The 12,925-nt window shown below is 38.3% G+C and overlaps 1 protein-coding gene across 2 annotated transcripts in view; it reads left to right on the top strand.

The window, feature by feature from the left end:
* The window catches only part of LOC114479095 (contactin-associated protein-like 4), a 141,995-nt gene extending 129,932 nt beyond the window's left edge, over positions 1 to 12,063 (top strand). For both annotated transcript variants that reach the window (XM_028472560.1, XM_028472559.1), the window contains exons 21-24: positions 839 to 926; positions 3,741 to 3,959; positions 8,059 to 8,130; positions 10,250 to 12,063. In XM_028472560.1, coding sequence (XP_028328361.1) covers positions 839 to 926; positions 3,741 to 3,959; positions 8,059 to 8,130; positions 10,250 to 10,443 — 573 coding nt within the window. In that variant the 3' untranslated portion in view covers positions 10,444 to 12,063. The remainder of the gene's footprint in view (positions 1 to 838; positions 927 to 3,740; positions 3,960 to 8,058; positions 8,131 to 10,249) is intronic.
* Positions 12,064 to 12,925: the final 862 nt, after the last annotated feature.

Raw genomic sequence — 12,925 nt, 5'->3', positions numbered from 1 at the left:
TGTATGATTGCACCCTGAAAGTCCTCGATGATAACTTTATCGTCAGGAATGTCCTGGTGTAGCCATGACTCCGTAAAGCACTTTAAACTGCACTCCCAATACCTCCTTTGACTCCGGCCTAGCGTTGTAAGCTCCTCCATCTTGTTTGCCAGCAACCTCACGTTGACCTCACGTTGCCCATAGTAACCGAGGGGATATTTGGTTTTAAGCGTTTTTTTGTCCATAAGCCTCCGCTGTTTCAACCTGGCTTTATTAGTTAGCTGCCTTTTACCTCCTCTGCAGCCTCTATGAGTCCTTCTCCAGATCTCTTTGCAGATATTCTCCAATCTGGTCAGCGTGCCGGCCGGCTGAAGCTTTGGATGGATGTTCTTAAAGAACTACAGATAAAAGCTCACCTTAATCATACGTGGATCTCAATCTCAGTTCTTGTTAACAACAGCCCAAGATGATTTATTGAAGCAGGCCCCAGCAGTGGTGTGTTTGTTTAATTATCTAAAGTACGAGATAACAAACAAGGTGACCTCGTCTTGCATGAGTACGGCCTCCTGATTCACTTTGTCAGGTTTCTGAAATATGAGCTGCAGCTAATCTTATCAGCTTCATCACACTGAGCTTTTGTTTCTTTAGCTGTAAAGAAGAAGACAGTAAGACTTTAGGCTGGAGAAAGATTCCTGCAAGTATTTCCAAAGGTGTGCACAGAATGGGGTTCGTTATAGGCTTATTGAAAGTCCCTGCTACGAAAGTTGAAAGACATTTTCTGCAACAACCTCTGAAATCAAACGTTAACGTATTGATGACAAAGAAAAAGTCCTTAAAAAAATGTTGTTTTTGTTTTCAGATTGACCAAAATGTCAGAGAGGAGTTCAACCTCACATCTGATGAAGAGTTTAATGGCATCAAGGCGCTGGTTTTGGGCAAAATCCACAGTAAGGAAAGAGCACAACTTTGTTACAAACTACTCGCCCATGTTGGACCTCTGAATCTCAGCTCAAGAAAGCTTTTAGTTAGTAGTATATACATAGCTTAGCTTAAGTCTTTAATTAATCAGATCCTAAAGCAGGAGGAAACCCTTCTGATATGTTAGAAATTCTTTATTTTTCTCTTCTTAAAAAGTTAGTCTTTTTCCATAGATGCGTGATACGCAGCATTATGTATTCTAGATATCTTTTTTTCCAACCTTGTAAAGCAAAGCTTTACAAATTCATACAACTAAGCAAAACAGGCTCTGCACCAGGAATCAATAAAACCAATGGTTTATCCATCTGCTAATATTGCCAAAGTTTATTGGTCTTTGTCCAGAGGACTATCAGACTAATTAAATCCTTCACTTGTTTTCTCGTGATTGTTATAAACTGAGACAACGGCGCCAATGTTGTTGTTCAACAATGTCATCCCCACTGGAACTGAATAAATCAGCCTGTGTGTTTTCTTGGTTATCATGTCCTTGTGTAGCCTTGATCTTGATTCTTATCTTTAAATATTGAGTAGTTTTGGATCATTCTTTCAGAGCATTTCTGTGTCATTTTTCTTCATTAATTGTAATCATTTGTTTTCATCCTAATGTTTGTTTTCGTGCATTTGCATTTTGTCTTATTATAGTTTGCATCATGTGAGAAAGTGTCCTTGTTAAAACTAATAACTCTGACCTAATCTGATGTATACTGTATGTATCCGTTTATATGAGCAATTTTAAAACTACTGATTGAGGTGCATCAAAATTCTAATGGCGATAAAGTGGTGTGGTGGGGGATGATATTTGAGTATGTCATATCCATAAAGTGTGCATTTATTCTTTTTAAGTACTTAACTATTCAACTAATTGGCCGGCTCAATTTTAATCGCGCTGCGGCAACCACAAACAATAGTAATAAAACACATTTAATAGTAATGAGACCCACACAAAGTATTTGATCTCACAAACACAGATGAAAAGCTAGGTTTTTAAGATGTGACCTATGCAATTTTGCTAGGATAGCAAATGGATTCATAATACTAATTATTATTATTCATGAGAACAAGTCAATCCGTTTATACAGTATGTGGTTGTCACACTTGACAACCACATTATCTAAATGGTTTTCAGCCCTGCTGTGCCAGAATGTGATCAGCCCTGCTCTCTGTCAAACAACAGCCAGAGGTTTTCTAATTGTTTGTCTCCAAAGCAACCATCTATTAGTTTAACTAATGAACTCAAAGAGGATTCGTAGACACTCGAGAGGTGGAAGGAGGTGAAGGAGTGATAAGTGTGTGAGCTCTCTCAGGCTGTGGTAATGTTTCCCGCTGCTCTCATTGACATGCAGATGTGTCACCTCTCATTCGTCTGATGCAGCTGTTTGCTGCAGCCATCCCAGCTCTCACAGCTGCTGTGAAGGAGCAGAGATGACTGATGAGGGGATTGTAGCCAATAAAATGAACACAGAGGTGGAGAATTGACATCCATCATATGCAGTGATGATGTAAATTTCAGGGCTGAGGAATTGACAGCTTGTCTGCTCTGTTGGGCTGAGGTTATACGTGCAGACTAATTAGAGCTGTCACCGGTGCTTCTAATAAGATGGTAATGTAAGGCCGAATCAATAAAGCCCTCGGTGCACGTCATGATTTTCTGACACAAATGAGTGAGCCAGCTTTTAAACAATAAGTCAAAGTTCAAGCATTGCACTGAACAGAGAACTCTGCCTTTGTTGGAATCTTTTCCTCTAACTTTCATGAACTGATTTTTCAAGCTTGCTGAAAGCTCATTTAATACATCCTTTAGATTTTGTTGTAAAAAAATTAAGAGTGACTTCCTTCTATGGGTTAAAACCCAGCTATTACAATCAACATTTTTCTATTGGCTGAAAATGGTAGTTTATGACATTTTGGTGGCTTCTTGCATCACAAACCACCAATTGTGGCCCTGCCCCTCCGACAAAAAACTAGCACCAGTCAAAAACAATCTGCCTGCATTGCAGTTTACTTAAAGTCGGCTTGCTCGGGGTGATCTGACCACAGAGGTGGCCAGCAGAGTATGGAGGGAGTATGATCTGAAATTACCCCTGTTGCACATATATTGGTAGTGAGTACAATAAGGAGACAACTGTGAAGGTTGGCCCATGTTTGAAAAGAAACAATAACACTCAGTGCAGGGGGCCAAATAATTATGTTTGGTCAGGGTAGCATCCTTAATTTATAGCCTGAGTCATGCAATGCTTTATCAAACAGGATTTAAGAAGAAAAAAACTGGAAGCAATAATATGGTTTTCCTTGTGGGCATTTTTAACTCTGAACCCATTTTCATGCTAAATTAGTCTAAAAAGCTACTTTCCACTGGAATTTTTATTTTGAAATTATTTTTCAGTCTTGAGGCACCTTTTCTAACCAAGCTAGGTACTTAATAGGCAAAATAAAATAATATCAGAAGTTATATCATTACTTAACCAAACATTTTTATTGATCATACATTTAGCAATATTTATGATCCACAATTACAAACACAGACAATGTTCATCATTGTCTTCAGGTCAGGTTAGACAACATTTGTTTAACTTGTACGGTTTAAAATGCTACTAAAATACTTTTAGCCTCATGGTTATAAAATTGTTTGTTGCATTTTCATTAGATGACCTTAGATTATATGTGAAAGTTCTTTGCATTAGTAAAATCTAAAATGTTTCTAAATCCTACAATAATCTTAAAATAAATAAATACATACACAACTAAATTAAACAGTTTTTTTTAAACTAACTTTGTTTCTCCAGAATCTGAGGACATGGATGCAGACCTGGCCTGGTTGGCCTCTCTCAGTTTCACCGGCTGTCTGTCAGCAGTTTGTTTCAACACCATCAGCCCTCTGAAAGCAGCTCTGCTCCACCCGGACAACAGCCCCGTCATCATCAGCGGACCTTTAGTGAAGTCCAACTGTGGCTCTGCAGCATCAGCGAACCCTCATGCTGCTGAGAACTCACGCACCCTGTCAGGTAGGGGCTGGAGGAGTCATTGAAAACACACCTCACACCCTGTTTCATTGTGTGTGAGAGAGTTTGGTTGAATATTATCCCCATTCTTTTTACGTTCTTACTTTTTTAAATAATTTAACTGAGTGTCAAATAATAATGAATGATATTGAGATCATTTAACATTTCTCCAAACTGATTTTTAGTAGAGAAATCAGTGTGCAGTGTGTGCCAACAACAATGCTGCTTACGCTGTTAGCCCCAGAATTAATCAATATAGATGTTGTGCAGAGGGTGGTGTTGGTTGGAAGTCCAACATTGAGTTTCTGCCTAAGGCTATGGATGTTGTGTTGCATTTCCCAAAACATGGTGCACTGCAGATATTGTTCCTGCTCTTAAAATAACCCATACATCTATGTCCCCTACATCAGATTCAGGACATTTGTTTTTTTTAATGCATGATGAATTTATCTAACTATAGCTGTATGTTTAGCTAGACTCTATTGTACCTTTTTCATCACTGTTTGTTGCAAACCAACTCATCGTTTCTGTACACCGTGTTAAAGAGACTAATGATGGAAAACGTGATGCTATAATAATTCTGAAGTTCAGAGGGAGTTACCAGTGACATTACTTTGCACTTGTTATGTTCCCATAAAGTCTTAATGTTCCTTTATTAGGTCATTTATTCCATCTACAGTCAGACTGTTCAACAGCATCACTACATGACTTTAATGTATAATAATTATCAGTCTCATTAATGCTGCTCACAGCATATGTTTTTTTCTGATCTGTCTTTCCACAAGTGAAAGTGTACAAAGTGTACATTAGGGTGCATCAAAAAACACAATTCTTGAATCTTGATATGGCTGGGTGCTAAAAGTGTTCCAATATATGTAGAAACAACACATGCAAAATATTTTTCCAGTACATGATGATTTAGGGGTGCCACCGCACATCTGTTTTTGTTGGATAAAGTGGTTAACAGTGCTCAATGGTCGCCATGGAGATCTGAGGTAAACAATACTACAGCTCAAGAAAACTGAGGAGATCTTTCTGTTTCAAGTGATCTTTCTGTGTTGGGTATGTATTATTACACATTAATATCATATCTGTAGTTGTGTGTTTGTATACTTATTTATCATAAGTCATATTAATAGGCATTTGGTGCTCATTACATCTAGCTAACGTTAACTAGCAACAGTTTGCTAACCACAGTTAGCTATCTATGTTTGCTAAGCTATTAAGCTTAATATCAATGTCATATTCAGAGTATATATGTCTCATGTTTATTTAGAGTAGCATTGTAGTTGGTACAGTAAATGAACATTTTAAATACAAGTATATTTGCAAGCACAGCTAGCTACTCTGGTAGTGATGTAACGACAAGTTATGATGAAGTTAGACTATGTACAGCTAAAAGTTGAGGCTTATGCAAGAATGGTTTATCAAATTAAGTGATATTAAGTATGGTAAGATATGATAGTTATAACATTTGACTCTATTTATATGAGCGTGACTCTATTTATATGTTCTCTCTTTAACTGTGCTGCTGCCTGTTTTGGCCAGGACTCTTGTAAAAAAGATTTTTAATCTCAATTAGACTTCTCCTGGTTAAACAAAGGTTAAATAAAATAAAACATAAAGGTAACACATTACAATAAGGGTACATTAATTTACTGCTAGTTAATGGCTTAATAAGCATTACCTAACTGTTAATAAACAGTTAGTAAATGCTTAATAAACATAAACTAAGCATTAACTAACTGTCATGCTTAGTTTGTGCTTAACTAAGCATTAGTTAACTAAGCATTAACTAACCGTAAATAACTAAGCATTAACACTTACTTAATGCTAAATAGGCATTTACTATGCATTAACTATCCATTAATAGCATTATCTTAGCATTAACTCAGTTAATTGATGTACCATTATTGTAAAGTGCTACCAAAATAAAATTATTTTAAACACTGTCCTTGAGCTTGTATCCTTTTCATTCTCAGGCACTGCACAACACAACCCACCCCAGGATCCAGCTCTCCTAAGATGCTGCCTTCACCAACTGTTCCCTGCCAGACTAGCAGTCGCAGCCTGGTCTTTGGTCTGGGCCCCAGCATCACCAGTGATGATGTTATCATCACCGGTGCCAAACTTCCAACTGGTCGTCAGATCTTACGCTGCATGCTTGCCAAGAAACCTGGTGCAAATGGAGCGTTATCGCAGTTTGAGGCAGCCAGGGTTGTCCTGGAGCAGGTGCGGCCATTTTACAAGAAAGCCAACATCCCAATGGTGAGCGACAAGCGTGCGTGCCACAAAATGGTAGACTTAGTCAACGCTAACAACAAGCTGCGGAAGATCTCCCAGGCCAAGCGCTCCAGTGAGACTACAGCAGAACAATTGGAGAAAATGGAGTCCAGACTTGATGCCACATTTCCGCTGTGGCCCCCAAATGTTGAAAAGTTGATTGATAACCCAGAAGACCTGGCTTTCTTGGCCAGCATGAAGACCGACAGAGTGGCCACATTTGGTGTATTGGACAAAAAGCTGCAACTCAAGGTGAAGCGGCGAGAGGAGCGTCAAGCGTCCGCAGCAGCAAGGCAGTCCAGCTGTCTAAAGGAGCTGGAGGAGATGACGGCAATGTCCAGCTTCGAGTCGGAGAGTGATGAGGAGTCAGGGGAGGATACTAACACAGTCTATCCACCATCTGAGGGCGAATTATCCCGCAAGTATAAGAAGACTGGAACAAACGTCTTCATTCCACATGACATCCTTAGCCGACCTAGTGTTGTGTCACTGGCTACAAGGTTGAACGTTGTCAATGACTGTGCCGAGCGTGGCGTTAAGCACACCTCCGACTTTGTCGCAGTGGCAAGGAAGGAGCAGCACCTGCAGAATGTGCTGCAGGCAGTTGAACATGACCGCAACCAACAGCCAAACCTTCGCCGCTGCAAACGCAAGCTAATCCCTGAATAGTACGGTTACTCTTTGGTGGCGGGTGGGGAGACATATCTGGGGGGAGACTCAATGGCTAGGTTCAGAGTTCAGGTTCCATTTCCTCTCTCCTTCTCCCTGGTGATGTTGCTCCATGGAGCAGACCCTGGCACAGACTGAGCAATTAAGTTTGACGTTTAGTTATTGTCAGTCTTACCATTAGGCCCTGTTAGTTGCCAGTGAGTTAGCCACTAGAAAAGGTTTGTTATTTTAAGTGTGTCAGTATCTCCCCTTGTGTCTAACATTAAAGTCAATTAAACTGTGTATGTGTGTCCGAAATCCATCACTGCTGTACAAAATTCAGGGTAAGGTGACGTAAACATGTCCTATTGACCTCCATTCATTTTATCCATAGGAAAAATGAAGGAGAATCTTGAAAGTTGAATTCTGAGAAATGCCCAAGTTGCCCAAAGGGCAAACAAACAACTTTGATGTTGATAACCCTATAGAACATGTTACTGTATAAAAGTTCACTGTCCTCAACATTTCCAGGTCAACCATTTGGCAATTAGACTAAAAATTGCACATTTTTCGAAATTTCACCAAAGTTCATGTGTGAGGTGGCACCCCTAAAGCTCAATGGAATTCCTCAAAACTTTGCAAAGGTCATTTTTATGTTAATTGGAACAACATGCAATGCCAGCCAAATTGATATTTTGAAATTAAAATTTAACATTGAAATTTGATGCACCCTAGTGTACATAGTTATTAATGTTTGTCTAGTATATGCGTGATCCACGAGTGAAAGTGTACATAGTGTTTATGCCTTGTATTATAAAATTATATTATATTTTTTCTTCCTTTATTTAATTACTGTTTGATGAGGTAATATTTCCTGTTTTCCTGGGGTTTTTTTTTTTGGAGCTGCTGCAACATCTAAATTTCCCCCATTGAGGGGGATCAATAAAGTTTTATCTTATCTTAATGTTGTTCTGAAATGCTGATGAACAATTCCCTGCCTACGCTAAATGACAATAGAATGACTCTTTTTCAAAATGCCCCCCATTGCCTGTGTTTTTCCATCTGGCTTGTTTCATGTTCTTCACCAAATTGGTTTTCTTCACTCGACTTTGCATGTATGATTTTCAGCAGCATCTTACGGTTTTTGTTTCATTTTCTGCCTCTCTTGCAGACCAGTCTGGCTCTGAGGGATCGGGGCAGCCTTTAGTCAATGCCATCAGGACTGACTCGGCCCTTGTCGGAGGTACGATTACACCAGTTTTCCACTATGTTGCTGCACTCACGTTTTTTCCAAAAGCAAATTAGTCCCGGGGTGTCAAGTTAAACTTTACATATTTACCCTCTTGGTTTAAAGATGTGTTATTTTCTTTTTTTTCCCTAAAATTATTTAACTTAAAAATGTCTATAGCAGTTCATATGCTGCGTTCAAACCGAATGCGTCTTCTGCGGAGAGAACTCTTACCTGCTACTACCACCTCCTCGCTGATTCTCCTCCACGTCTAATCCTTCCTAGTCAGGTCCCGGTTATAAAGGCTGTGTCATACAGCTCCAGGTGGTCACACACAGCTTCTACTCCATGGTTGAATGGGTGAACAGACCGGTGTCCATGTTGACGGCCTGACGTCATCGTCAACAAAGACTCTGATTAGCTTTCGCCATGCGAAACAGTAGTAGTAGTTCAATATTTTCAACTCTTGCCACTGTGCGAATATGAATCTTGACGCACGGATCGGACCACACCGCCGCACAGGAAAGATTTCACCTCTGGGACGCATTTACCCATTGACTTTGTATATAATCTGGTCACACGAACATTTTGTGATGCATTCGGTGTGAACGCAGCAATAACGAGGGTAATTAGATACTTGTTCATGTCTGTAGGTGGCAGTAGGGAGCTTCATAATGATGTAGCATGATGTAAAATGTTTGAGGGTGTGCAATGGCTCACTAAAGCTTGTATCTTATTACCATAGCCTGTAAAACTGTATTGTTTTATTCATCATTTTAGAAAGAAAAAAAACATTTTTTTAGGTTTTGAACCACGGTTACCATTACAATTTACCATGTTTACTTTAGATTATTTTTCTGGCAGTTCAGGCTAACAAAGTTTCAAACAGACAAATTTTGCTTTTCATTTTCCAAAAAGAGTTCAAATGCAATTTTATTAGAAATGGTTGATGTCATCAGCCGATATTAGCAATAAAATGTGCTTGGTTGACATCAATGTTGTTTTTTCTACAGATATGTGCTGTTCTTTGGGACGTGAAAAAGAATATGGCACTTTTTCCATAGCTAAAGTTGAATAAGTATTCTTATTTTACACAAATGTTTATTTATGGAATACATCCAATGGACATAGGTGGAGTTTGAGATTCTGGGCGGGCAAAAAAAAAAAAAAAAAAAAAATATATATATATATATATATATATATATAACATCTTGAGATTTGTGCCAACCACAATGTGTGTAACAGACATGCAGACATGATTAGTAACATAATTGATATTGTTGAAATTGCATCGACGCATCATTTAATGTAACTAATAATAAAATCAGGCCGGCGGCTGCTTTCTGCTTCATTTTTGCTGCTGTAGCATACATGAACTGCTACAATCCAAAATGTAGCTTGAAATGTTCAGCACACTCAATACATGTGCTTTAATCTGTGAGATAGATTTTAACATGGAGGGATAGACTTGCTGGCAGTTGTAAATCACTAAGTTAGACAACAGTTAGGACAGTATAAAGGAAAACGTAAGGATTAGAAGCCTTTAAAAATCCAACAATGTAGATTATGGAATTAAAACTCTCTAAAAATGTTACTCTACCTTTGCTGAATGCTGAATGCATGCACACTCCCCGTGACAGCTGGGGGATTGTGTCTGGGAGGTGGGAGTAGATTGGAACAGCACCACTCAATCCACCGCTTTATATCCAGACAAGCGCGCACTGAGCGGGAAATATGAGGGTCAAATGTCATCACGCTGCTACCGTCCTTCCAAACTTTTTTAATGGGTTTTATTTTGTGAACCCTTTAATTTCATATTGCAGTTTTTTTTAATTTCCTTGTCACTGTGTTTTTTGGCACTTCAAATATTTGTATATTATGTAAATTGTATTAAGAATTGGGAAAACTGTAATGAAAACTTTTGACCCCTGCAAACTCTGTGTAAGTCAATGGAGCGTCACATTAAAAATAGCCTTAACCTTTTCCATGGAGATATATATTTTGTGACCTCAAATAAGGTTGGTGGTGAGGGTATTGTTAATATGAACCATTGTTTCAAAGTTAATATCAACATCCTAAAAAATGTTTTAACAGTAATACTAACCACGCTGACGGAATTCACTGTGTCCTACAGGCATCATTGCTGTTGTCATCTTTGCGGTCGTGACTGGCCTAGCAATCACTGCCAGATGCCTCTACAGGAGAAAAGAGACGTATCGTAACCAGGAGGTGAAGGGAGTCAAACAGGATGACAGCCAAGATTTCTCTTTCAACAACCAGGCCGACTCTCACAACGTATCCGAGCACCCAAAGGAGTATTTCATGTGACTGGAGAGTTGAGGGAACAATGGGCTGTGGGTTTGTTTTTGAATGAAGGTGCAGACAGTCGTGTTGGGCCGTGCCTCAGGACTCAATTCTGCACTCCCTGGCACTCACACACACAGATGGACACAGATGCTTCACGCGATAGAGAGCACAAAATAACAGTGCAAGGAGGTTTGTCTCACAATGTATTGTGTATATACCGATTCAAAGAGTAATTGCTGGCCATGAAAATGTGGATATTGTTTTAACAACTGTATATATCTAATAAATGTAAATCGTGGAGTCACATCTACAGTGACCTCTAACTATCGTCACTCCGATCAAAAGATTACAGACAATAAACATCATTTTTATGAGTTAATTTAGCTTTATTTCTCTTTTACAGGGAGTCGAGGGAGGGTTGAGAGAGTTTCTTATCAGCACTTTTATACAAGGGTGGTGATAGTCTATTTAGTCGAGAGAGAAAATGTCCTTTCCCTAATCTGGCCCTCAGGTAGGGCACTTGTGTAATATGTTGTTTGTTTTCCTGTAATGCTTTTTCATTATGTGCGCTGCTTTGAGGGGAAATGTGAATTCTCAAGAGGTAGTGGAGCTCTAAAGCCTTGTTTTCTAGGATTCCCATATGAGTAAATTTAATTTCTGTTTCCTTTAAAAAAAAAAAAAATCCATTATATGATTATTTTTTGGTTTTGTGTCTATTTCAGTCATTCAGATTAATAATGGCATTATTGTACAAAAAAAAAGTTGCAGCAGTTGTTAGATTGTAAGATTATAGATTATTATTTCACTTTTCTCTAAAGTATGCACTGGTTCTACATTCTGGTTTGATTTTCCTCCTCCCTGTTGCGTGCTGCTTTTCTCAGCACAACAAAGTCTTGCCTAGAAGTGTTTGGACTTCATTCTTACAGCCAACAATGGAAAGCACAAAACTTTTTGGAAAAAATCAATTAGAGGGTGTTTACACTGGAGACCACAACAAATGTTCGAGCAACATTTTTTCTTTTTCCATTCTTTTTGGAGTAAACAATGTTTGATTAATTGATGATTATAATTTCATCTACTGATCTAATCGTTGGTAGCAGCTTTAAGTCTCCTGTGCAGATTTTAGAAATGATTGGTTTTGGAAACTGGATAGTTTTTGGAATATAACTGTTTTTCGATGGCTTTCACAATAATCTCATTTGATGCTTTTTAAACAAACCTGACTTTTTATGATACTGACAACTTGCCGTTTCACTTCAACACAAGGGTCTTGGTTCACTTTTAAGTTTATCCTGATGCAATTAGATTACATTACCACACTGCTAGGAATATTTTTGAGTATGTCTGCTTGTATCTCATTTACAGAACAATGTTGTCAGCAGTAATCAGTCAACAACTTTACCAGCTTTACCTGAAAAGTGTGAAAATGTTTTCTAAACAGCAAAAGTACAGTCCCAGTAATCAAGATATGTTTAAGTGTACCACCAAGGATGGAGCAGTGATTTCAAAAGTGAGGGTATCCCAATTTAGTTTATTAAATGAATTTACTAAAACCATGATAAAGCTTTTTATGTCTCAATTTTAATTATTATTCACCCAGAGAACCTTAAAAGGTTTTTTAGTTTTTTTTCTTTGGCCTTTTTGTAACTTCCTTCCCATTTTTGGTCTTTTTCTAAAAAAAAAATGACACTTTTTTAGTTTTTTCAGATTTTTGTCAATTCTTTAACCATTTTTTTTGCCAATTCTTTAACCATTTTTTGCCACTATTCATCCAAATGAGCTACCTTTTGCTTAATACAGTTTTGTTTTTTTGCCACATTTTTACTCATTTAAGCTACCTTTTGCTATTACATTCTACTTGCGTCCTCTTTTTTGTCAATCTTTTGCCACTTTTGACCACTTTTGGCCAATTTGATCACTTTTTTTTGCCACTGTTGGGCTATTTTTTGCACCTTTACTTACACTTTACTCATCGCTTTTAACACTTTGTCAAATGGCTGGCTGTTATTAGCTTGATCACCATTTAATTAATGTAATTGGACCAATGCGTTTTTAATAATGAATCCCTCTGTATAAAGTGAGGGGGATGAATTTTTTTTTAATGAAAGAGCGGGTGTCGCATCCTCCACGTATGAGATGTGCCTGTGTACCACAAAGCCCTAACTCAAAAGATTATCATCTAAAACAAGCAGCTGTTATAGAGCTACATAATGAAAATCAGTGAACCAAATGAAAGTTTGAAAGTCCCTTCCCCGTTTGCTTAGAAAACGGCTCCCATGTAGACTATAGTTCAGCGGTAAAGGGGTGTAATGAAAGTGTTTTAGTGCTAATCCAGCTCATGTGTGAAGAGCACCACTGATAGGAAAAGTATAGGGATGAGTCGACAGCAACTGTTTATTGTACCAAACGCATCTCTGTGAGAGAACCCAAAGCATAGATGAGATTTTAATGACTAAACTAAAAAAGTGCATTATTTAGGCCTTTTATTTGTGTTGCGATTTAA

Source organism: Gouania willdenowi, chromosome 17 (assembly GCF_900634775.1).
Source record: "Gouania willdenowi chromosome 17, fGouWil2.1, whole genome shotgun sequence".
NCBI lineage: Eukaryota > Metazoa > Chordata > Actinopteri > Blenniiformes > Gobiesocidae > Gouania > Gouania willdenowi.
The sequence above is the reverse complement of the archived record's forward strand: the minus strand, read 5'-3'. Positions and strand labels throughout refer to the sequence as shown.